Consider the following 26,176-nt stretch of genomic DNA (forward strand, 5'->3'; position numbering starts at 1 on the left):
TATATATACATATGTATATATATATACGAGTACACATTAGTTACAACAAATGTTGCAGCTAACTATTAATTAGCCTATTTTTGCCAAATCCGTTCGTTCACTTAAAATTTACGATCATAGTTGTGAATCATTGAGTTCTTGACCATTTCACGAAAAAGGACAGCTTCAAGATCAGGTTCGTGTTCAAGAGCAGCTTGACCCTGCGCCATTGTTAGATGATGGTGTTGTCGTGAGGTCGCTTTTGCCTCCCAAGACGAGCGCGTTATCTCGCCCCTGGCCTCGCAGACGTTATGGAGAACACAGCATGCCGCTGCTACCGAGGGCGCGTCCTCTACAGCGACACCAGACAAATCCAAAAGGAAGGGAAACCTGGACCCAGGCAATTAAGAACAATCCTTTAGAACGAAACTTTCGTTTAATTCGAAGAACTTTCAAAAGGGAAAAGCTGAAGGCGGGGACAGTTAAGACCGCAGCTACAGCGAGTTAGAAGAGAATAACTACAAAAACGAAGCCATACTAAGGAGCATTACAATAAGAGATCAAGAAAAATCTATGTACCCTGTTTTTCTAGGGCCAATGCAGCCCTATAGAAATAGGATGACTTACGACAAGCGAACCGTCTAAGGTAAGGTATATGACGCCCTACGTTTACAAAAATAACGATTTTGATAAAACAACAGAATGTCAACTAGAAGCATCTCAGATCCGACAATGATTGGCCTTATTCGTACTGCGTGACAGGGGCACGTGGGAACATGCTTGGGCTTTAAGAAGCAGATCTAGCGTCGAAGACTTCCTACATCAACAAACCTTGATCGTAGCAGTTTGAAGGCCCTTTGCGTAACACTAAGAGCATTGTAGATCGAATTATTAAAACGCTTCTCGATATCACTAAACTTTGGCGCCTGAAACGGGGTGACAATCCGCTCCGACAACGGATAGCACGTACCAGCTATAAGGTAAGGATGGGGGCCCTGATTGGGGCCTAGATGTTCTGAAGTAATGTGGCAAAACGAATACACGACACGAATATAAATAGGTTAGATAAAGCTTCGTTATACGATGAAGCCCCCATACAATCAATTATCCTAATCTAACTGTAACTTTCGATAGGATGATGAAAGTGAAATCCAATCGAGATTCTATCCAAAGAAAATAGATACAATGATCATTAAGTTTATAAATGTACGTTTAAAGAGAACAAAATTTGAATACCCAGTCTGCCTAATGGATAATTTTTTCTTTGTTTTTGTGTAGTGTTTGCTTTGCCTCTGTGTCCTCAAGTTTAAGCGGCAATTTTTTTAATAATAATAATAACAACACAGCCTAAGAGCTCAAAGCAATGTGAGTAATACATGGAAGTCTGAAACGTTCACATCGGAACTTCGAAATGACGGGCATCATTTGTCGAAAAGAATAAAATGTGAAGCTTCTCAGTAATATGATTCAAATACATCACACGCTGGCTACTAAATTCTTGACGATTCTCAAGAAATTCAACAGACCTCCTGGTGATGTTGGAAACAATACACCGGACTCAGCTTTACGCCATAGAGCGCTATTGTATAAGACTCGATCAACTGGAGTTCGACCTGGGTAGCCAATGGAGAGATCACAGAATCGGTAATCTGACGACACCACAGCCTGCATTATAATTGAGCGGAACCCAGCTTGGTTTACGTATTCGCACGCTGCAAGCAAACGTAAGTATACTGTTGATTAGACAGAGAAAAATACTGTTCGGTTATATCTTGATTACGATACTTTTTGCCCTCGTGAGCCAAGTGGGGCCACTCCCAAACGAGTCATCCTATTCGATACTGAATCAGAGATTTTGCTGTAAATAGTGTAGTAGTAGTGATAATACTAATAATATTATAAGGATCAAGAGAATGATAACGAGATTAATTATAAAACTCTATATAATAAACTAAAAAAAAAAGAAGAAAAGAGAAGAACAAAACACTTCTGATCTTCGTTTGCTGTATCATAATTAACAAACATGATTCATAATTGGCGCCGCTATCTACATATTGACTTAGCAATAGCAACAGTTGAACATAGTCATGCAAGTTTATTGCAAAGGTGACTCACAATCGTCTTTGAGATTATCCCCGAGATGCACAGGAATATGGGTAAAATTCAATGCACCCGCACAATTTCGAAGGCCAAATTTGCACTGAAAGTTCCACATTGTTGTATCCATTCGATCATTTATTGAAATTACCTATTAACAGGTGAGTAAGGGAGGAATCGATTAATTAACGCTCAAGAAGATCTGATAGCAATAATATAACATGCATTTGTATATATGCTTCTAATTTAGCTAAATTTGATTGATTGCTTTAGTAACTAAAAAAGCCAAGTATATTTCTTCTTCGTCAATGAATGTTCATGCAATTGTCAAGCATCCATGAGCGTCAGCTATCACGTTAAGGGTAAAAAAAAATCTGCTTCTAGTAGATAGAGATCTAATAAGATTGCAAATCAAGCAAATAGAGATATTATCAATTAATCATATCTGGTCCTAAGCTGGTAATTATTTCTTATATCGTACCCTTATTCGAATACTCTGACAGGTTCAACTGCAACCAGCGTGGAATCACTAGTATGAATTTCAACAAAACCAGTTATGCGTACATAGAAACAATTTCTAGCAAATATAGGTTTGAGGGTCTAAGTGAGTCAAATGGTAACTTGGTAGATGGGCGTAACAGCCACGCGTTATGGGTCAAAGTCCTCCAAGTTTGCTTCAAAACGGCATAGCATTGAAGAGACAGCATCGAAGAAACAAACAACATTTCGTTGATAGAGTAGTTGAAGTATGCCGAAATGCAAAAAGTTTCGTATTTTTCTGACTGACCTTTGGCATTAAACATCTGGTGACGCAACGACAAAAATCCAGAGTGCATTCCGTTCGCTGCTCCTCCGGTATCAGTAGCAACGGCGTGTGAAGGGGCTCCGAGCCGCCCAGGACCCACAATGCGATCGCTGCATTAGAATGACAGTTTCAATAGTCGCATAAACGGTAGCAATACGAAACAGGTTATGTGATAATCACAAATATTATAGTCACCACCGGGAACTGTGTTTAACGTCTCGTGTTGGCTTCGTAAATATTTAAATTTTATCCATATTACATTAAAATATCTACTTCTATAAAAATTTACAATTATAATTACTACACGAGCCTCGGAATATAGTAGAGCTCAAGATTGAATGCGTTTAGATTAGTTCAGTTAACTTTGTACGGCTCAAGATCTCACGCAGCAACTCTCGCAGCCAATACAGGGTGTCATTTATGTATGGAGATATTTAATCAATTATTACGTATTCTGGCTTTCAGATAAGAGCTCTTATTGTATCGACAGCTTGCAAAAAATAAATCTTCACAATTTCTGCTAATTCTATGACGCACCTATATTGAGCTGAGCGCTGTAGGAATCTCCTTCCAGGTAGGGGCAAAGTTCCTCGTACAGGTAAAGAAACGTGTCCCGTTTCAACCGGAACAAATCGAAAAATTGCCCGTCCGGGATCGCTTCGAGGGTGACACTTAAGCTTGATACGCCGCTAGCGGGCGTAATAAAACCTTCCGGCTGAACGGCGCCGTTTGAATTTGGCGTAATCGTTCTCTGTGGTGTCGGCGTAATTACCGATTGTTGTTGTTGTTGGTGCGTTTTCTGTCGATTCTGCCGTTGCGAGGGCGAATGCTGTAGACGAGGGCCACTCAGACCCGTGGTTGCGTCCACCCGGTTCGAGAAAATGGTCAGGTCCACGGCGGCCTGTTGATTAATATTGTCTGAAGGCACTGGACTGCCGTTGGAGAGGATCCGAATGCCGCTTGCCGGCGTGCTGGTAACAGGGGCAATAAACGGAGTAACGTCTTCGAGTTCGATAGCTTGTGAGAGGACATCGATTGCCTGAGTACCTAGAAAAGCGAACAATGAGAAAAGAGAAAATCAAATGAACTCATCATACCTAGCGCAGATGATGGTAAAAGCGTTAATGCAATTGAGGACATTTACATATATGTATATAATTGAAATGACTGTGAGTAAATAAATATATGAGCTACGAGAGTCGGTTGTAGTGATAATAGCTGAAAATGGCAGAAAAAAAGTAAAAGGAATGAAGTCCGACAGCAACCCTCATTACAATGCTTACCCATATTCGCTATACATTCAACGAAAGCCTCTTTTCTATTAGCCATGCCGGCTTTTTGAAATCTCATCAGATTTTCGACGTTCTGAAGCGTTCGGGTCGTCATGGCACGCTCTAATCGCTGCCGTTTCGAGCGACGCGCAGCGTGAACCGCTAGCATCTGTGCAGTAGACAGTACGACAAAGACAGGTTACTACAATTATATATGGTAAGTACCCTGCAAGTAAACGGGCCCGCAGAAAGGAATAGACGATAGTGCCGAGGATATGCTACCACAAGTTTCTGCTCTGGTTAGACACATGCTAGTTCATGCAGCCTTAGGCTTGGGAATAACTCAACAAATGAGCATGTTGATTATCATCTTTGCAATAGCGCTCGTGCACACTGTAATCAGTACGAACTACTTACTAACTCTTTTAAGAGTGTTCATACAAAAGAAGCTAATCATAAGAAGAAGCTATAAAGAAGAAGATAAATAAGAGCATTATGCAGAAATAGTACTCAATCAACCAGTATTATATCTGATTACTACGACTGGGGTGTTATCGCACCTGAGTCGCGGCGAACTTCTTCAGGACATCCATTCGGGCTTCACCCTCAGCTGTTACTTGTGCGTCTCTTCTACGTCGATTCATGGTGATAGTTCTTCAGAATTTTAATTACAGTAGCTATTAGCTCTTGTTGATTAGCAGGTAGGCTCACCGTCAACAAGGGATAGTCACTAAAATGGAGTATTTGTCAAGGGTGTATAACTTCGAAGTAATAGGTCGACAGCGCATTGACTGAAATATTTAATAAAGATTATTAATTAGCAATAATTAAAATGAATAAAAAATGACAGAAATTGTACGCGAGAACATAATGCATAATAAGTTATTACTACTATTATGTAGTTACAACGAATCGACGTATGCAATCGAACTTCCGTTAAATCCAAAAAAATAAGAAGCTGCGGCTCACTCGCCTGTTCGGTTGACATTTGTCAGGCGCTTTATGTAGCGTGTTTACTCACTCATATGTTTGTTATTTTTTTTACAGTGTTTACCACAGGACCATCTAGAGGAAAATAGCTAGTAACGATTAGTTAACACAATAGAAGATCATATGGCTTATAATAGGCGTGCCATGTTATATTTCGACTCCAGGTTCTTTAACTACAGTAGATCTGGTCATAATAAGCAAAAAAAACAGCGTGAACAAAATATGTAAAATAGTGTTCAAGGGCTGCTAGGGCTGTATGGGTCCGCTGAAAGCACATAAGCAAAGTAAGATCACTTTAGAACTCCAAAAGAAGTATTTTTGAAACGCTTCCGCAATTCTATAAATAAACTTATTATTACTATTTAGGGTCTCCTAGAAAAGCTAACATATGAGGTTATTACGTTTTATGTTATGCATATATAACATCAGCAGAAGTTCCTGGCGTTTTTCCACGCTCACATTATTACAATTAGATCTATTTTAGATTGCACAGATGTGGCATGCGTGCGCATTTCAACGTAGAATACGGAATATCTCATCAAACACCGAACTGTGACTGGGACCTTGTAAAGAATCTAATCGTATGGCCCACGTTAGCCCCATGAACCCACAAGCGCTACTAAAAAGCTTTGCTCCCTAGGGACTAGGCGATCCTCTCACGATTCTGGATGGTAGCGCAATACTTTAGCTCACGGATCAATAAATGTTCCATTGCCAGGCAATAAACTATCGAATGTTACTAAATGCCGATTTCCATCGATTATATATACGTCTTTCTATTGCATAGAAAATAAAAGTCGTTATATTGACAGCTCTGGCAATCATTATTACTTATCGATATAATTATTGTAATGCATTAAACAAGAACGTGAAACAACAAGAAACAGTATGAGTTTTAGCGACAACCTGCAGGGTTGCGTGTACAGATCTGAAATTTACTCATAGACAATAGCTCAGACAGGATATTGTCTAGAAGTTGGAGAACAATGCCGAGATTAATCCGATGTTATGGCACATTTGATTTAAACAACTGCTAAAAGCAAAAATAGTATTAGATTTATTTCCTTCTTACTCAGGCCTTCTTCTCAGAAAAGCAACGGACCAAGAAATATATATTTCGATTTAGCGCATGTTTGTTCCCTGTCAAGGCAGATATTACCGCCAACGACTGAATGGGTGGTAAAAGTCATTACTTGACACTAAGTAAAAACTTTCCTCCCGTGAATCCTTTCCGCTGTTCAGAAACTCCTCTTCATGGCTTTTTATTGGATGCCCTGGTACGCCAACACTCGTGTTACTGCCCCTATCACGATTCAGTTCTTCTCTTACTTTCTGTACTGCGTGCAAGCAAGCAAACTCATGTCAGTCGAGCGAATTGTCTTCTATCAATGCGGGAAGCAGTTCCGGAACGTCTCTGGCAAAACGTACTACCCCGCTTCTCGGTTTCAAAAGACAGCCACTTACGAACAGACCAAATGCTGCCCCGTATCGACGTATTCGTGGCTCAGCAGTGAAAACAGAAGATGGACCTATTCGCGGCAGTGAGAACTAGCTGCTCTGTTTGCTGGTCGGTATCTCCAGCATAATAGATCCATATAGCTCTTAGACAAAAGCGGCCCACAATAACGCTAAAAAAATAGACATTGCTGGCCTGAACTAAACTGACCCAACAAGTAGCATCTAGTCGAACATCAGCATCAATGTGCAAGAGCATATAATGGGTTTGGCACCGCCATATCATCATCATAGTCTTCGTTACGACTACCAATTACCGAACCGAGTTATCATTGGGTTAACGCGCTCCCGGGTTTATGCTAGCTCCGTTCCGAACATAACACTCGGACTGCTGCCGCTGTCGCAGCAGCGGCGACAAAACGAGTCGCTTAATTCAGCCGGGCCAGCAAGCAACGGCGCAGGCCAGCGAACGTACGACGATGTTGCCCAATGGAGCGGTGCATTTGACTTCAGCTGATTTCTGAATCAGAAAGTGAAGGTCGGCCCCGATTGAGCCTAGCCGGAGGCCAAGGCTGACGGCTCCTGTGGTTCCGACTATGCTGAAGGTACTTGATGCCATTTCTGGCAGTGATGATGCTGATGGTCGGTAGTCGTAGCGCCTGCATTGAGTGAATGCAAGTATACTAACAGCATCGTAAATGGCTGAATTGTGGTAAGGCAGACCAACCGACGGGTCGCGCTGCGGCAATTTTCGTTGTTGAGGTCCTATTGACACGCTGCTGAGCTCTAACAGAAGAACGCAACTGCTCTGCAAGTAACTGCAATATAGATGTGATTCAGAAACGGAATCAAGAACGGAGAATGGAAAGGTAGGAGGGGAAAGGCGAAGGGTTGCAGTTGAAAATGACTGTGAAAACACTCGTCGCCTATTTAACCCATGCCATACCGATATCTAGAAAAACGAGCACTGTTTATCGGCTTAACTGAATTCTTGTGTTTTCGATGCGTAATAATATCATGAGCATGATGTTGGTTAAAAGTCTTATTGTCGTCAAGCAGGGGGGGGGGGGGGGATCCATATTTATAGCGTAGCGGCTAATAGTAGCGTAACTGTATTTTGTTTTTCTGTGAAGCAGACTGTTCGCCGACTATTCAACTATGTTTATATGGCATTCATTTTAGTAATGAAAAAAAAAAAAGTACAAATCAACTATTCAACAGTGTTTGGCTTGCATTACACTAAAGGGAAAAGATTATGATAAAAATGTAACCTGTCGTGCGACAAAAATGCGCATCTAACACACTATACTTGTTAATAATATAGTAATAATAATAGTGACGATGATAAACATATTGTCATTTTAAGATAGAGGATTCGCTTTTCCGTACGCTTACTGAATAACTCGCCTCTACGTCATTCAGAACATCCGAACGTTAAAACATTGACTTGTACGGATAGGTCATTCTGATGTTTGAGTGAAAAATACAAATAGAGCCATTAAGACAGCACTTCATTGCCCCAATGTGTCTTTTCTTTTTCTTGCTAATTTCTTAGGAACTTTTGACAAAGCCATTTTATGGAAAGAGAGTGGCTGATATATCGTTGAAGATAAAAGATGCATCTCCTTCGGGGTCAGGCGTCGAGATGAGACCGAACGACGCTTTACGTCCGCACTGCTCAATGCCATTCGATCTGGCAGCATACAGTTGGGAAGGCCGCATAAAATAGTACTCGTCGAATACGAGGGTAAAAAATAGAGGCGAATCTTTTAAAGAAAGCACAGCAGTTCCATTACGATTAAGAAGAACGGCAAAGAATTGAAGGAACAAATATAAGAAAAAGCGGTACTTTATAAGGAAATACCACGGATAAAGCCACATTGAGTCATCACATAGACAGCAGCGTCATAAAAATTAGATAAAGACACAAATATTCTCACAGCACAATAGATATGCTAGCAGTTATTTGTTATTATTGTATCGCAAACAAATGATGCGAAAAGGACAGTCATGCTCCTATCAGCACTTTCAAATAAAACCCCATCCGAAATATAAATCGAGCAGATAATTAAGGAATTATATATAACCTACTTTCAGTAGGTCAGCACGAGGTCGTACAAACAAACTTTGTCTGTACCAAACTGTGTTATAGGTTAGAACGTAGAGGTAGGAAACTATGAGCGGGCTGGCAATGTCGCATGCGGATCTTTTGAGCTGATAAGCCTTTCGGTATGAATTTCTCGAAGAGAATAAGTCATATGCTTATTTCTTGTTACGGTTAATGGGCAGCCGCGAATAATTGTTCTCCGCCGTAAAACGTATAACCGACGTAGGAGGCCCACACTTCTTCAGCATAAATTGATCTTTTTCCGAGTGGAAGCACATTCATACAGATATATACAAGAAGTACCTGTTATCAGTAACAGGTAGATATAAAAGCCACATTATTTTGTGCTCAATCAAGCTCGCAACCGATTTCTAAAAAAAAAATTATTATTAAGTTTCACAGTGAATGACGAGTTTAATACGAGGCATTTGCCGCATAAATCTTTCGGATCAAGGCAGAAGGCTCAAAATGTGATATATTTGCAAATTGTTAGACAATATATTAACGAAAAAAGGTCGGTAAGAAGAACCCAGTTTAATTTGACATGGAGTGGGCTTTCTATTGCTACTACTTGTCTGCTAAAATACATCAATTGAGCATAAACGAGATGGTACATTAACGAAAAATTGGGCTTCACATTTACTTTGGCGTCTCTACACCCCTTGACGCGTTTGGCATATTTGGCGGTACCAGCGGTTTTAGAAAGATCCCAGTTGTCATTTGTTATATGTAATAGGCAAAATTGTCGTTATTTTCGCATAACTTCGCTAAAACTTCTAATTTTAATTTAGAAATACTAACATAAGCCTATCATGTTCCTGAATACCTCCAAGCAAGCAAACATTACCAATTCTGTCGCTGCAGTAACTAACATATAAACGTAATTGTTCATTAATTTAAATATATACCAAGGTTAATCGCTCCGTCCATGCAGGTTAAGGTTAAAAATCGCACAATCCTGAAAAAGTAATAATACATCTATTGTGTATTCGGAACCTGAATGAAGAATTAGCTTGCTTGCGATCTCTCTAACATACTCCCTCTATAGCAAAGCGTAGAGCGCAACTAACCCTATAATAGGGGTGTAGAAGTGTAAAGAGGCTAAGTAATGCAAGTGGAACATGTCAAAAGCCGCAGACTATATGAAACACGGGTGATTTCTAGTTCTTCTTCGAGCCTATCGGATCTGCCTGGCCATATAACGTGTCCACTTTCCCAGCCATTTTTGCTATCGCTATAGCGACGATCACAATCTTAGAGGGATGTGACCTAAGTGAGAAACCCCTTAACACTAATAGCTACAGTCTCTTAGCAGTACTCACAACCGTAGCGTTCCCCGGAGGTTTATATGCTTCGAGGCCACTTTGAATCGCACGGAGTAAAAACACATTGATGGAACTTAATCCAATCAGAATTAACAGACGTCAGAGTCGAGAGCTACTAGATTCGATCTAGTGAACATTGTCCGCGCATAACGAAGTTTCAGCTAGGAACGGGTATCGTGCACGACCATATTTCCGCACTTACATATGCCTACGAGATGTGAACCACAACTTCAATGCGTTCGTTTGTTACGTTAACAGAAATCGACTTCTTGTATTTATTTGCGTTTACTGAGCATGAAATTACATCACAGAAATACTGAACGCGGCCGTAAAACGGCGTGTTCAATTTTTTCGAAGACTAGTCCACGACATTTGCCAGTTTGGTGCATTCGTTAATCAAGTAGAGATGTCATTGTTTAAGTGGAGTGCATTTTGTCCCAATAGGAAAATACCCGTAAGCTCCAATTGCTCCACTTAGCTTGTCGGTTTGCTTGTGTGTTGATTCGGCGGCGGCGGCGGCGGCGGCGTGTCTCACTGCCTGTCTTCGATTTTGGATTACATTTTCCTCGGACGTAATGTTTAGAACACGTCTTTTTCGTTCATCTGGTTGTTTCAACTGGCAACACGATAAGCAAAGTGGAGTTTTACTTATCGACCGTACTTCGCATGTCTGTAGGCGTGCTTCTAAATTAAAAGGCAACGATCTGTTCAGTTACCTCCACGCGTAATTTCTTTTCCAACCAAACTGCTGACCTCTTCTCAGCTATTGAGGCACCACAAGTTACGTCCCTAACAAAATCAATACATGCGGCTAAGCTTATTTCGCCTTGTTTTAGGTAGAGATAATCACAAACCTCGAATTTGCAATAGTTCAATTTGCACCATTTTGGCGAAAAAAAAACACCGAAAAAACTCTTCGTAGCCCTACGCACTCCAGACGCCCAATCACAAAACAAAAGCTGTAGTGAGCACCAATTTCGAACATGTCTTTACTCTTAAAAGTCGCAAAATCTCCCTCCACCGAACGAATCTTCCTCTTCTAAAGCCTAGCCTGCCCTCTCGCGAACTCTGCTGGATCGCGGCACATTTCACAGGCGTACATGTGCGATACTTGCATTAGATCTGCTGCCAGACGCTGCCCTTTACTGCTGACCACTGTCGCCGCCACCGCCGCCGCCGCCGCCGCTGCTACTCCAGTCGTCATCACCAACACCAACGTTATAGGTACAACAGTGTAGCTACGTAAAATGGCAACACACCGCACTGTTCACCAAGACGGCGCCCGCTAACAGAGAAGCGATGCTATGATACCGGCCGACCAGCAGAGTGCTAGTAGCAGCTCATCGCGATCGCCATTAACTATGAATAGCACTACTGCTGCTGTTGCAGGTATTTTGGATCTAGCTTTGATGTGCTACAGTGATTAGTCGTGCTGCGCTTGCTCACGAGATGTCAACCGTGCTGGGGCCGCCGGAGGCCGAATGGATGTTGACGGTGATAATGATGACAACACAAGCGCGATTGACTCCAGTGGACGCAGCGCGCATGCGCTGGCGCCGTTGCTAGCGCTACCACCGCCGCCGCCACCGCCGCCAAGCGCAACGGCAACAGAAGCCTGCGGTAAAAACCGACCAATAGGCGGATAGTCCGATTGCCAGATTACAGGCCCTAATCGCTAGTATATTGCGATAAAGATGAACAGGGCACGATCGTGCTGCTTTCTGTGGTTGCTGGATAGGTCTATAAGAACGCGCGAATCCTGGCCGCTCAGCCGAACCAGTCGACTCGTTCAGGTCTGGCCGGCCCTGTTCGGCCTATAGCAGCAATCGTTAACTACTATAGCATACGAAAAACGAGCAGAACACACACACTTCGTTCTGCAGAGCGGCAGCTCTCATACGCGAAAGGGGAAAGGTAGATGATTTGTCTCCACCTACCGTGCGGCTTGTCCGTCCGCCTTTTCCGTAGATTAGCAAGCTGGAAAACGCTGTGAGTCGGTTCGAATACAATACCGGTGGGTCACAGGACGACGAGTCCAGCGAGACGATCACTGCAAGCAAACTCACAGTGAGCCATAGCTATTCATGGAGCTAATGCCAAAATCCTTTGTGAATGACACATATGACCGTACACAGATAAAGAAACGCGCATTCTCTATTGATTTGCTCTAGTTGCTCGTGTAGGAGAACGGAAATCAGATAACCTTACGTATCTATCTTGCATTTGAGTCAAGCTCCCGTCAGAGGGCGCCACACACGCACGCTGTATTAGTCAACACTTAGCTGGTGTTTGGGAATACACGTAAAAGCTAGAGACGTAACCTATTTCGCATAGGTAGCGGTCAAATTAAGGAAATGTGTTAGGCTAATATGATAGTTTTATAGTATTAAGCAAGGAAATAAACGTTTGGTAAGAAAGGTTGGAATGTTAAAAGATACGTTGCTATGGAAATCGATGTTGCACTCAATTGCGTACCATATAGCCCTGGTCTAGACAGCTAAACGCGTGCGAAGCTGCCAAATGCTTCTCTATCTTGCTGTGAAAATGCCCTCGTAGGTTCTAACACGGTTTCGTGCACAGCATTCTAATATCACTAACTTTTCAAGCAGCAGTTAGCTTGGTTTAATTTTCTGTAAATCACAAGTAACCTCTTTTTTTTTCTAGCTATATTGGATTAAAACGAACTATGCCCTCCTTTGTGTTCCCAGTGATATTGCGTTTTCCTCGCAAGCTCTTGGAAACATATAGTGGTACAAGTTTAAATCGGGGCAGAGACGCACGTCGTTTCGTGACAGCGGAGCATTAATCCGGATGGCTGAAGGCTAGAGGCCAACTGTTTGAACCGTCTAACGACGGAACGGCGTTTTTCGGACGAAAAATATGCCAATTGCCTAATAAATATTTTCCTAACAATCGCACTTGGTTATTGCTGCTTAACCTTGCTCTATCGAATTTTCCGTAGAAAAATCAAAATTAACTGAAATTGATATATATATAGTTGATCCACAATAGCGTTCTCCTAAAAATTTAAGAGCTCGTCAGTTAATTAGTGCTAAAGCAATGAATGGGAAGTCATCGAATTCGGTTGGTCACATCTATACAGGTTACTACTTTTGCGGTTATAATGGTTTTCGCGGACATCTATGCCTTTAAACGTAATATACTTTCTTCATTTATATTTGATGCCACGTTGTTCCGGTAGTAGAACACAACTAAGAATGATTAAGGTACTGTCGTATTGAGTTGTCCTTTGACTACATTCTGTGCATGTAAATGTTTTTGTTTGTCTCTATCACAAAAACGGTTGCCTCAATAATGGCCAAGCTGTTTTGCTACTTTTGACGATGCCAATGCCATGTGGTAGGATCAAAGATCGATCGAATTCGCCTATTTGTATTCATGCATCTATTATTACCAAATGATCCATCTGGTCTAGTAGTAGTTGCTTTAGATGACAGATTTTCATGTGCTCACAGTTCATCGATCTATTCTGTTCTATTCTCAAAGTCCTGTTGTGTTTGGAAGGCGCAACATTATTCCTAGTCGTCTAAGCGAGCAAACGAAAATTCAGAATACCTTATGTACCTGCCTAATTTTTTGTAGCCCAGAGATGCTAGTATAACGTAAGTGAGGAAACGGAGCTAACACAAACATTCCCGCCAGGTGCAATAAACCGATAATACATTTGATTAAATTGAGTGACAAATAAATTAGGTAGGGTTTCATTAAATTGCATTAAAAAATTCCCATCAATGACCTATTTGCATTTCTTGATGCAAATAAGTCATTTATGGGAAACGCCCCTATATTATCTGGGATGACAAAGCATGACGAACCTTCTATTAATGACCGTGCTCTTATGCCATATATCGATTAGATTTTTCCGCATATTTTTGATTAAGTGCCAAACAGCTGAACATGTATCGAATAGCATCAGATGATTCCTTAAAAGAATGAGCAAGCCCGACCCAATCTAAAATGGAATTAGAATGTTGATTGCTAATTTACATATCTTTACATATTGATTGGTAATTTACAAATAGATGAAAACTATTTTTTGTTCCCAGGTAGCACCTATAGGAAGCCAAACTTCTGTTGTCCAATTTTCGAATTGCCGCTGAAAACAACTCTCTGTTTGGTAGAATCGTATATATATATATATATATATATATTTGTCGACACTCTTATACATTATGCACTCGACAAGAATCCTCTTAATAATGTTTTTGCGAAGTTTACTACAAGATTTACACATTAACCTCATAAAAAATACAAGGCCTTCATTCAACATGTTGACATATGGATATTCTAATATATAGTGCTTATTGTTACGTGTTGTCTGGTCTGCAGGGCCAGCTCTAGTAGGCCTACAAAGTTTCTATCGCTTAGTCTTTTCATTGACGCGCGATTTAACCCTCCGAAGTACATTTTCTAGGAGCGCATTGTCATATTTGTACTTTTCAATGCATTCATTACCCTACCTAAAGAGCTATGATTAGAAGCTGTGTGCTACCTGCGCTTCTGGGATGAAAACAAGCCCGGACGAGGTAAGAGACAAGAGAGACACAGAAAACTTTTTCTGAGCTCATTCGAAAACGAAAAGTCACAAAGAGCGAACAGCTTCACGAAGTCGTTTAACGAACCTGCATAGTTGTCTACCTCGAGGCCATAATCGTCGTTTCATACAACCATATTATGGTTAAATAATATAGGCTATCTTGGTGGCGTGGTTACTGCGCGTAAGTGTCAACAGGCTCCCCGCTCTGAATGTATTCGGGGGTGGCCTCTTTCATGCCGATGGTGAAGGCTAATTTCATCCATTAGGAGCATATCGGCTCAGAAAGGTTTTAGCCCTGGCAGAAAAGTTTATTGCTACATCAACAAATCTGCAAATACATTTCCGCATTGAGTTGCTTGTTTCTTGCGATATTAAAAACTTGGATGTCAAATCTTCAACGTCACGCTCTATGCGGCTTCACTAGAGGCGTCACTCCACTGACCTAGAAGTACGGACGCTACGAACCTCGACTCACAGTATGGAAAAGACAAAGTTACCTATCACCTTTCTACGGGGACCCCAGTCATCAATATAATTATGCTTGTTGGTAGATGCCAGTAGAAACTGCTTCTACACAAAATCAAAATTCGTCTAAAATCCATTGCTTAACTTGGTGACGCCCATTTATGACGTATGACGGAAAACGCGCGTCCTCGCAGATAAGGTTTTGGCGTTTTTCATTCGCAAAAATGCAATAAATATTGTCCTAATATTGTCCTTCGTTTTCGATACATACTCAACCTCACTCAACCATTTCTGTGCCGATGAAAGACGTTCCCCTTTAAAGCTATTTTCCGTAAACATACACATGTAATTAGCTAGTAGACTATCGACTACAAAGAAGTTGTGGATATGCAGTTAAACTGCCACGTGATAAATATCCTACACGAGAATAAGTATATGGCAAAAATATTTCTATGGGCATTTAAATCCAGAAGTACTCGAGAAGCGTTATGTTAAAGTAGGAACTTCTATCGTCGATATTGTAGCAGCTATTTTCATTCCAGATAGACTGCCAAATGTCGTCGGCCCACTTTATCGGTGCAGTAGGTAGATATAGGTGTCCTATTAGACACTAAATAACCAGAAGGCTTGATCGTGATATCTAGGTTTTAGCTGCATCGATGAGTATTGTACTAGGATGGTCATATTTCAGATCAGATGAACGCAAGAGAAGGAAAGTGTTGGACAAACGTCTGGTCTGCAGGCCATTGTCGTGGTAAATAACGGAGAATTGTATGCAAGCGAAGAACGAAGAAAACAAAGCATATAAGACTGCAACTGTACAAATCTTCGAAGCTGATTTATATCGCTTCAGAATGTTGGTTACACGTCTGTTCCACTAGACTGCAAACAATATACATTTGTAGACAATGGATGTTTAGTCTAGTTCCAATAGCCTGTGCCCAGGTTGGCGCCATAGCTGGTACCTTAGAATACCTTAGAACTCTTCAACTACCTCCCCATTCAATAGGAAGAATTCTCACATGCGTTCATCATCAATCGCAATTTCCACATAATCGTTCGATACCGGTAGGCCAATTTATCGTCGCTTTCGTGGCAGCTGCAAAGCTTTCGACGAATTTATTAACATCGCTAGCCGGTGAGTACCATATAGCGAAATGCACTAAGGCTACCTATACTTTTGTTCGGGCAGTTATGGCAGCAAGTACTCACTCATTAGAATTACAAATCTATTCATTACTTTAGTAGTGTATATTATTCAATTTGCGTTGAAAAATTATGTACACACATCAGTTATTTTTCGTTATCATCATTATAAGAGTACATGAGAAAATTTATGTACATTGGAAACGTAATCGAAATGATTACAATATCTAGATTACGGCCTCCTGATATCTCTGCGATGATAATAATAATAACTTTTGTTGTTTAATGTACGAACTTATTTCAGAACTTCTTTTTCCAAAAGGTGCATATCTATAGCAATCCATCAGTTATAATTCAAGCCCACCCCCCAGTTAATTATACGGAGGTAATACGCGGGTGCTGATTGATTAACATTTTCCTTAGGAACAGTCATTGAATCACTGGGTCAGATACAGCGTCATGTAAATTTTTCTCGAGGTATACCGTCGCCGTATACAACGACACTGAGTAAGTCGGATACAAAGAATTCATGACTGGCGTCGGAAGTAAAAGAAAAGCACATATCTTTTAAACCTTGGCCGGCATTTAAAGTAATAGGTTATGTAATAATCTACACTTGAGGGCTGGAAGAACTTTTCAAAACGAAATAAATAAAATCCTACATTTACTAGAAAATAGTGGAAAAAATATAGAATAGGGCGGAAAGACATTATTCAGGTAAATCTCGGCGGTGCAGAACAACAGTTGCGGTGAAAGATGGTTACGGTGTATGTGTAATGATGGCGAAAAAGCCAACGCCAAGAACCGTACGCATTTTTTATTGTCTCAATAGACTTTAGTCTATACCGTCTTTTCTCGTTTGGAACCGTACTGTAAGTCTTCCCGAGCAGATTTTTTTTTACATGCCATCAGCCTGTTCTGAAGCGTTTTGTCGGGTATCTTAGCAAAATTCCAGCAATAATTTTCCATATATAATATCACCTGCCAGTATAGATTCAATTTCAGTTTTAGAAGACAAACGTATACACCACCAAAGAAATATTTCTTATTCACACCTAATTAAATGGCATTCAGTGCCAGAAATCGACGTTTGCGTTGAAGTAAGATCAGTGTTAGCAACGACGGCAATCATTTCTGTAATTCGAAAATCATCAGCACTTCCTACCACGAGCTGTCATCTTGAGCTGTGCCCTACAGAGCCAATCCATTTAGTTTCCTTGGGGCTCCGTGTGCACCCAATGGTTTGACGCCGAACCTCAGATGTCAAACCTTGGATTGGGGTTTTCGTACCGTTGGCCATCCGCAGGCAAGCAGATAGGGTGTTTATATGCCTGTCTTGGCAAATAGCGTTGCTGAGTACAGGAGAAAGCTCTGATATAACCAAAATTTGCTGAATACAAAATAGCATACAATGTAGTCAAAGGAATAAGCGAAAGCTGGGCGCTAGTTATTAATAAAATAGGTGTTTTTGACTAATTTTGTATTGACAGAAAGCGACCCTCCCAAAAAGATTTTTCATTTTTGGTGGACTAGGTTTCTGAAGAGCTGTCACTGCTACTCCTAACTCTCATGATAGGCATTTACAAATCAAAAAAGAATGGCGCTTATTTACACTTGGAACGCATCAACATGTCGCCAGCCCTTGGAGATGTGGATATCAGAAACACCTTAAACCAAGCAAATTTGCTAAAATGATATATCCGCCCTGCCTAAAACCTATCGTCTACAATGAATGAAATATTAAATTGAACCTAATAAGTAAATATACACTAATGATGGAACGGCTAAATAGAGCTTCATGGGTTTATGAAACTATTTCGATTCGTGGGTATATGATTGACTTTTCCAGATGAGTATATGCTTCTAAGCATATATAAATTGTATTAATGTTTAGTTTAGCAGTAGCAAGCCAACTGTTGCTGGAGTGGTTTGTTAAAAAAATTGTTGTTAAAAAAAATAAAGCACATTCGTGATGTTATTAAAGCGGCGCGTGCGCTGTTAGTTAATTGATTTGTGATTATTATTTCTCTTACATAATAACATGATATTTGTATAGAATTTTAGAGCGCTAAGAACACAATCAAAATTTAACCATATTTAGTAACTTCTCTACCAACTATAAAGGTCGGTGAGGAGTGCTGCCAAAATTGTATCAGCTTAGAACAAGACACAGATAAGTAATCCAGAGAAGTTGCACATTGGATGAATAATTTCAGAACAGGTTATCATCTATTTATAGTATAAGCAGAGATTATTTAAAAAAAAAATGCAGTTTTTCAATAGGTCGTGGCTGAATAGACACTGCGCAGCACTCGCAGTTTTCCGCCCTAAGTATATATCTATATCTAATTGTTGCCCAATATGTTACATCAAAATATCTATCGAAAACAAAAGCCATATACTATCTTGGGGGGGGGGATATCTTATATATATATCGAAGAGCCCAAATAGCCACCGCTATATCCGCGTCCTGCTACCAATAAATAATACCGCTATAATTGACGTTGATGACCCTTTGAGCTTGAGCCCTAACCATACTTGTTATGTTTCACACAATTACCATTTATTCATACAATTTTAATTTTTGGGAGTACACTGCGCGATTGTCAAGAAGCTATTTTCCAAGTAGACACAAATGTCAAGAACTACCAGCGCTTTTCTAATGTAAACAAGTACCTCGGCGTGTAGAGTCGTGCTTGCGTCGTTGCCCAGGCTCGTCAGTATGGTCTGCTAGAACAGTGGATAGCGGATGTACCACGGATTAAATCGACTGGATAAAATGGATGCAATTTGTTTTCATAGGTGGCCTAATAACGCGAATTGGAAATGTGCTAACGATTAGACGCTACGGTTAGGAGCTATAAATTCGAAGTAAGTGTGATACTAACGTAGTTTTGTGCATGCATGAATGAAAATCGGGTACGTCGGTCCGCTTTTTAACTTCTTTTACTGTCCTCGCTAATGCTTTGTATCTCTTTTTATTTAAGTGCAATAATAATATATCTCACATATCGGCTATAGTAATAATTACATATAACGATAGTATAATAATTACAAGCTGTTTACTTACGTAATCGTTAATTATAACTTCGATCAGTTACCCATTGACATTAGAATAAGTTCGAAATTGATTTCAATTTATCCCATAGTTATTACATTATCAATGTCAACGTAACATCGCATAAACTATGACGTTCAGTTTTAACCTAGTAACGTTTATGTGAGCATTTCGCTCTGTTCACGGCTTCTCTCGACTAAACAACAAGACTCGGTACCGTCCAGCGAATTCGCACTTTAGCGTCCAGAAACTTCAGTTTAGCGTTCATATAGCTTGGCCTTAGGACTGAACCGATCCAAAGATTTACGATGAAGGATACCGGCCGCAACAGTGGCAGAGATTACCTCGCACGGATGATAGATTTTCATTAAATATAGGTATCGGAAAATCTACAGACGCGTGAATCACGCTAACAAACCGCTTAATTCAAATGAGTACGAGTTTTGACTCTGCATTATGATGAAATCCACCAGCTGGTACTTTAGTACAGCAGCGATACTGTGATGCTGTGAGGTACACAAGGTGACACGAACCGGGTCCGAATCCGGGTGTAGACACAGGTCGTTTTGTGTTGGTGCAAGTCACGCATTTGAAAAAATGCTTGAAAGCGGTGGACGTGCGATTCACGTCATAATAACAATAGTAATAATAATAAAGTATAAGCAAAATAAGTGTTTCTTTTATACATTTTTTCTCAGAAATCACATGTAGATGTATGCACTAATATAACACGTGCACCGTGACGGGGTAGAACGTACGTGCGTATATTAATCATTAATGATCACGAAATTATGGAACACTTTCATTGAGTAATCAATTATTATCACACAAGTATTATAAATCATGTATTGAATATTTATGCGAAAAGCTGCAGACGGTTTTTTTGACGATTCATGAAGCTCGTCGATATTTTGCTTGATCCTTCTCGTTGTCAAGCAGAAACATAAACACCTGCAGAATGAGGCTACTTCATTTCAGAAAATTTAGAAACTGTTGGAAGTTCAAACCCGTAAGCGCAGGACTCCTCATATAAAATAATCATTAATTTTTTTTTAAAAATCTGCAACTGACGCTGATAGAAAAAAGGATATCGATGGTGTGCAACGTAAGTGCAGAACACTTCCAAAAATTACAGACGTCACAACAGCGAAGACATTTGGAAAACTATGACCCCTGTTTTTTTGTTTCGTAATACGTGAGAAGAGTGAACGCAGGCTTAATCTATCTCTGTAACACTCTGTTAAGCGAGTTAACGTTCAACTTAATGTAATGTTACATGTATGACTACATAGGTTTATCCTTCGTTTTGTTTTTCGCGCCTTCTAGGTACTCCAATAGACGAAAGCGACTAACATGAAAGAGTTCCGCCGAATATGCTTGTCAGTACTGTTACCAAGCATTTCGTTTGCAATGGAAAAGGGGGTGAGTAAAGGCCGACCAAATATAGCTGTCGGAGTGGCTGTGAAAACCAACCTCCTTCTATAAGATATGACTGCTACAATTTTCTTATTGCGAAAATGGTAAATCGATTATTTCTCGACCCCGAAGTTTATTTGCTTTTACCTGATTTGACCTTCAATGAATAACACATCCAATAGATTATTAAGCATACTCAGTGTTTAAGTCAATTGTTGAATTACTGCAATACAAAATGCCTCATTCAAGCTCAAATTGTATGTATAGTGGAGTTTTCACTGACAACCCCCGGCTTCACGCCTAAGCTTCGATCATAATAACTTGACGTGACCCATTTTGGTGCCATTACATAATCCTTGTATTATCACAACCATGATGTTATATATATATATATATATTTCATGTACGAATCAATGCATCAAGAGTCTTGTCGGCACACAGAATTGGACCCACGTAGAGCTTGAAGTGTTTCCAGATATTACCGACCTAGAGGATGATGGTGGCACATCTGTGGTGATTTTCGCAAATCCACCTCTGAACTATACCGCAGTTGTTGAAGGCTGTTGGTTCAAAACACATCAGCGAATCACAATCATCTTAGTAGACGGCGTGTGGAGGCATGGCCGAGGGCGAAGACCGATGAAACCATATTCGAAGTACAACATCACCGTATACAGTGGCACCAAACCAGTCGCGTTTAAACAGTTCATTACCGACGTAGGAAGTACGTATAATTTATTGCTGTGCAGTTCTTTTAACATTCAGTACACATATGGTGATCGTCTACCAGCTGAAATTTAGGTAGCAAAGCTGGTAAGCTTAAATGCGTTATCTCTATGTTTGTTTGCCCCGCGAATGCATCTTTTCAGGGCCAGAAACGGGCGTCATCGTCGAAGTCGACTCAGTTTCGTTGACCAGTGCGATTATTTACGCAAAGCCAAGATCTAAAGAGCTGTTGAATGGACGACCAACAGGTTACCGTGTAGAACTTTGCCCGACCATCATCCATGATCCGATCACAAACTCAACTGAATGTGTCCGTATAGAGTGCAAGATAATGCCCTGTGTACTTTATAAGCTAAAACCAGGCATGCACTACAACGGGTCTGTCTGGGCGTATAATACCAATTTTTGTATGGTGCGTGCTATTGAAACCGACGTGTTAGAAACCTATTTTTGGTTATAATCAGACGCAAAGTAGGAAACAATTCCCTTCCGGGGGGAATACTTTACAATACAGTTGCTTAATATCCGCCTTCTGAATCGAGCTAGAATACCTATCAAAAATATAAAAAAATAAATAAATAGGGATTGAGGGTTTCAGAATCGTCCGTTAGAAACTACTTCCGCGTTGATTCCACATTTTGCACTAATTATCATGCTCTGTTTGCAGGAGGATCTGGAAAATCGGTCATATCAGACTGTGTTTAAATTGTATACAAAAAAGAACTTTTCACATAGATGGATTCTAAAAGCTTGGACTGCAACCATTGTAATACCAATTGCTACTTTCATTGGGTTAAGCGCCTTCATAATTGCCAGTAAAGTTAGAAGTGATACATACGAACCCCTTTGGTATGAGAATCCTGTAGCTGGGCCTATCTTGCAGTAATATCTAGCCAACAGACAATTCGGTCCGGAATTCAGTCATACAAGCCTATAACATAACAACAGGTAGACCTATTGTAAATGGGTAATCCCATTATTATTAACGGCGAATTTATTGATTTTTTAATAAGATTGAATAAATTAATCTTTTTAAGTATATAACATATGTATATAATCTGTGTATCTGATTCTTATGTACGTAAAATTACAAATTCAGAACGACACCATACAAGCAGGGCCTCAAGTTCAAGCTACTCTTCGATTTCATCTAAAGTTCTGGGTCATATATACGCAGATAATAAATATGGACTTATTAACTGTACGCCCATAATTTCAAGTTCTTAAACTAAATCCATATTGCAATAGTCTTAGGCTTACATAGTGTTGAGTTTCATGGTAAGTTATCCTGTCATTTTTCGTCGTTGTTATATATACTGCTAGTGTCAGATTTAGACGAGGTCGTAAACACGAGGTCGTGGAAATACCTTCTTACGACAATGACTAAACACTATATGCTTTTTATTTTCAGTCGTTCATGTTTTGAACACACTTTCATCTACGTGACATAACTTCTACTGTGTTCAGAGAAGTCACACAAGACACAAACGGCAGCAGTAGCCGTTTATTGTCTAAATCGATTAGAGATAGTATATGCATACAGGCAAGCGGAGATAGAATCCCAATTGTTTTAAAAGGTATTAGGTCGAGCAGTTATTTTCATTTCTAAATATTTTGTTTTCATTGTCAAAAATGTTGACGAAAGCTACGCAAAGAGTACATTGTAGTAGTCTAAGGTGACTCTCGGCCGAAGCATCTACGTTAAGTCGTTAAGCACATTCGTCATCATCGGTCAGTTAAGCCTAATTCCCCAGGACTTGGACGTAGACAGACTTTAAGGCCTGTTGGTGGACCGTAGGGTTAATCTCGTAATTGAAACTACGACCGCAGAGTGGGAGATTAGGCACATTTTTGTGGTAATATCCGTACTTGTTATTTCATCCGTGGCACTTTTGTGCTGCTACCAAAAACGCTAATAAGAACATGGTGTTACAGAAGCGAGCAGCACCGCTCCGTGTAACAATTACGCAAACGATCCTGACACAAATCAGTTTGAAATACTGCATATAGCTAACGAGGAATCAAGACGACATCACTGAATTCCTAGAGCACTACTTGTCTTACAACGAAATGGATAAAACGTTTGCCAGCGTATCCTATAATCGCACGCACACGCTGTCACATGTAAAATGGCACATCAATGGACGGTGAGATCTGTTTTTGTCAGAAGTATGATTCAGTTCTGAGGATAAGGAACGAATGTTCCAGTCTTGGATCTATGCACAAAGTTGGTGGTGATTACATATGTGCATTCTGCGCGGCTCGACCTATGTTCCAGTGTCACTCTGAAGGAGCTCCCACGGAGCACAAGCATTGCAACAATTAGAACAGCAGCAGCAGCAGCAGCCGTTTATTGTCTAAATCGATTAGAGATAGTATATACATAGAGGCAAACGTACCTGTGAACGTTAAAACAGATCAATGAACTATTTCAATTTGTTTGCTAATTTCAAGGGTGATATCGATAAAAATACGTTAGAAAAATATCATATGTTAATTGCCAGCTAATGCTGCAAGAGATGAGAAAAGTCTCGTTTACGCTTTTTTTCCGTACTAATATTACTTGACCCGTTTTTACTTAATCTATTTTGAACGTTTACTTATCCGTTAGCATCGTCCACGCATCGGTGGGTACTATTTAGTCCCGTTCTATAACTTTCTGAGACACCACTTGATCCATCGTTTCATGTCACTGAGTGGTTTAAAAAAAGCCTCTTAGCGGATGCGACGACGCTCACCAGGTGGGCTTCACTGAACAGAAAGCGGACACATTTCATCTATTCCTCCATAGTAACACCGACATGGCCGTTTGTCCACGTGTAGAAATAAGATTTGACCCAGAAATAAACTATTCCAATATATTTCAATGCAAAAAAAAACACGATGTCTTCGGAATGGGGTGAGACCCCACCATGATAGACATTTATGAAAGCTCACTCATTTTTTAAATCCAGTGTCGGTAGAGATAGCACCAAGTGGAACATAACGATCCCTGAACTGACAACCGCCTGACAATTATGAACACGCGCTCTTATTATGTAACGTTGATTTTAGTTAACTTTATGCAACAGATTTATTGGGAATTGCTAGATAAAGAAGAAACCCTGGGAGAAAGGTAACGATTTTCAATGCATATTCCATCAAACGAAATTAAATGTATGGATAACACAGTGAAGGAAGCACGATACCAAAAGCCCAAGCTGTTGCTACACAGTGAACATTTAATGTAATTTAGTTCCTTGTAAAGAATAACCCACTTCTAACACGAGAGAAAGGTTACGTTACAGTTACGCCCGTTTCCGAGAGTTTAGATACTTTGGTTTTCTGGTAAGTCATAAGATCAGCCTCTAACATGCGATTTTCCAATGAACAATAACCATTGTTTTCTACGGCTTCAGCTCAGTCGCTCAGACAACCACAGAGCGAATCACAATTCTGCGCCGTCAAAAACTGCCAAGAAAATGCTAGAGAACGAATCCGTTCGATTTCGACAAATCAGCATCTAAATGACTGCTGCAAATTAGTGCCAGTGTAACATGTCAACTGTATGTATATGTTCCCAAGTTAAAAACGATGGAAAATCCCCAGCCAAAGGCATACTAGTGAGCTACGAGCACAGGTTTGCTGAGCGACTGTTAAGTCGAAAAGTGTGGGTTTAGGGGAGAGATTTCGGTCTGTCGCAGACCATGTAACTCTATGCGAAGCTGTCTAGCTTTCTTATTTACATTCGACTCGAACAAACCGTATAAAAAGCTGGAGGGTCAATTTTTTTACCATAAATAATCACACGATGCGTCAAAAGAGTGGGGGGGGGGGAGATAGAGAGAGAGATCAACTACTGGCAGAATGGTGCATTATCGGTTACAAATGTATTCTCTTTTTGTTTAATTTCGAACAGAAACAGCGGCTAGTTCATCGATAATCACAAGAGTTATGGGAGGTTATAAATGGAAAATTAAGCAGGGTTAATAAGGATGTCTGATCTAAGCCCGTCAAAATTCGTTTTCTACAATATCGCTAACTCTAGGATATATCAGCATGTTGGCCTGTCAATATTTCTCGTATAGAGATGCAGTGACCAAAAATGGTAGTTTATAGCAATATTTTAGAATGATTAGTCAATTTATTTGATACCGTCAAACAATTGATCCTATTCCTCCTAACAGTAGCGAAAGTGTGTTCCCTCTACACTCTACGATGCGTACGCATGAGACACGACTAAGCCCTTCATTATCCAGTTTGTGCGCCTAGGATAGGATAGCAAGCAACGTACACAATTGCAAGCACCTGTTGAAACAACAGATACGCACCTTCTCTAAATTTACGGTAAATGTTTTGCTGATCCTCCACTACCGGACAAATTATCCTATGTTCTATGAAATTTATAGGTAAAGTGCACACTATATACGTGTTGAGCTTTTAGCTTTTCTATCAGGAGCTGATTAATGAAGAACTGATGTTTTTCTTGTAGTCATACAACTAGAAAGAGAGCAAGTCTCAATAGAGGATCAGGCAATATGAGCTTGTGCTAATTTTTATTATATCAGTTCGATACTGTAAACAGATATTGTATTCGTAAAGCCACAATTGTAACTCATCTATGACAGTCGTTTTTCAGTAAGCCATCGGTGCGAAGTAATATTCATAATTGCGCACCTTTTAGAACCCACCTAGTCCGTCCCAGCTCCGGGTTGAGCTGTTCTATACCGACGCAAATATAAATATATTCGCGTTAAAGGTATCGTTTGGCCTCGTATAATACGAGGCATTTTAGAGGT

The 26,176-nt window shown here is 40.3% G+C and overlaps 2 protein-coding genes and 1 long non-coding RNA gene across 12 annotated transcripts; 2 read left to right on the forward strand and 1 right to left on the reverse strand.

Annotated features, from left to right (window-relative positions):
• Positions 1 to 6: 6 nt before the first annotated feature.
• On the reverse strand, positions 7 to 12,107 carry LOC111249506 (uncharacterized). Of its 6 annotated transcripts, none has more exons than XM_022803449.2 (9): positions 11,967 to 12,107; positions 4,713 to 4,943; positions 4,165 to 4,321; positions 3,419 to 3,928; positions 2,864 to 2,991; positions 2,095 to 2,227; positions 1,506 to 1,691; positions 811 to 994; positions 7 to 369 (listed from the first exon to the last, which is right to left on the reverse strand). In XM_022803449.2, the coding sequence occupies exons 2-9, from the start codon at positions 4,794 to 4,796 to the stop codon at positions 102 to 104; spliced, it is 1,650 nt and encodes a 549-aa protein (XP_022659184.1). In that variant the 5' UTR covers positions 4,797 to 4,943; positions 11,967 to 12,107; the 3' UTR covers positions 7 to 101. The 6 variants fall into 6 exon arrangements, with proteins under 6 accessions (XP_022659184.1, XP_086844403.1, XP_022659186.1 ...); XM_086988277.1 differs by lacking the exon at positions 11,967 to 12,107 and adding an exon at positions 10,884 to 11,482; XM_022803451.2 differs by lacking the exon at positions 11,967 to 12,107 and adding an exon at positions 10,027 to 11,482 and having other exon boundaries at positions 2,095 to 2,179.
• Positions 369 to 4,079, forward strand: LOC147755813 (uncharacterized). The gene is made up of 2 exons (XR_015327255.1): positions 369 to 625; positions 742 to 4,079. It is a non-coding gene; the product is annotated as an uncharacterized LOC147755813 (long non-coding RNA).
• A 6,800-nt stretch (positions 12,108 to 18,907) lies between the features above and the next one.
• LOC111249242 (uncharacterized) lies at positions 18,908 to 22,611 on the forward strand. 5 transcript variants are annotated; one of them, XM_086988278.1, is made up of 5 exons: positions 18,908 to 19,069; positions 20,583 to 20,678; positions 21,148 to 21,396; positions 21,542 to 21,810; positions 22,066 to 22,611. In XM_086988278.1, exons 2-5 carry the CDS (start codon positions 20,630 to 20,632, stop codon positions 22,282 to 22,284), a joined length of 786 nt encoding a protein of 261 aa, XP_086844404.1. In that variant the 5' UTR covers positions 18,908 to 19,069; positions 20,583 to 20,629; the 3' UTR covers positions 22,285 to 22,611. The 5 variants fall into 5 exon arrangements, with proteins under 5 accessions (XP_086844404.1, XP_022658577.1, XP_022658576.1 ...); XM_022802842.2 differs by having other exon boundaries at positions 18,910 to 19,069; positions 20,583 to 20,776; positions 21,096 to 21,396; XM_022802841.2 differs by having other exon boundaries at positions 18,911 to 19,117; positions 21,096 to 21,396.
• The last annotated feature ends 3,565 nt before the right edge of the window (positions 22,612 to 26,176 follow it).

This window comes from Varroa destructor, unplaced genomic scaffold (genome assembly GCF_002443255.2).
Source record: "Varroa destructor unplaced genomic scaffold, Vdes_3.0 BEIS01000004.1, whole genome shotgun sequence".
NCBI classification, from domain to species: domain Eukaryota; kingdom Metazoa; phylum Arthropoda; class Arachnida; order Mesostigmata; family Varroidae; genus Varroa; species Varroa destructor.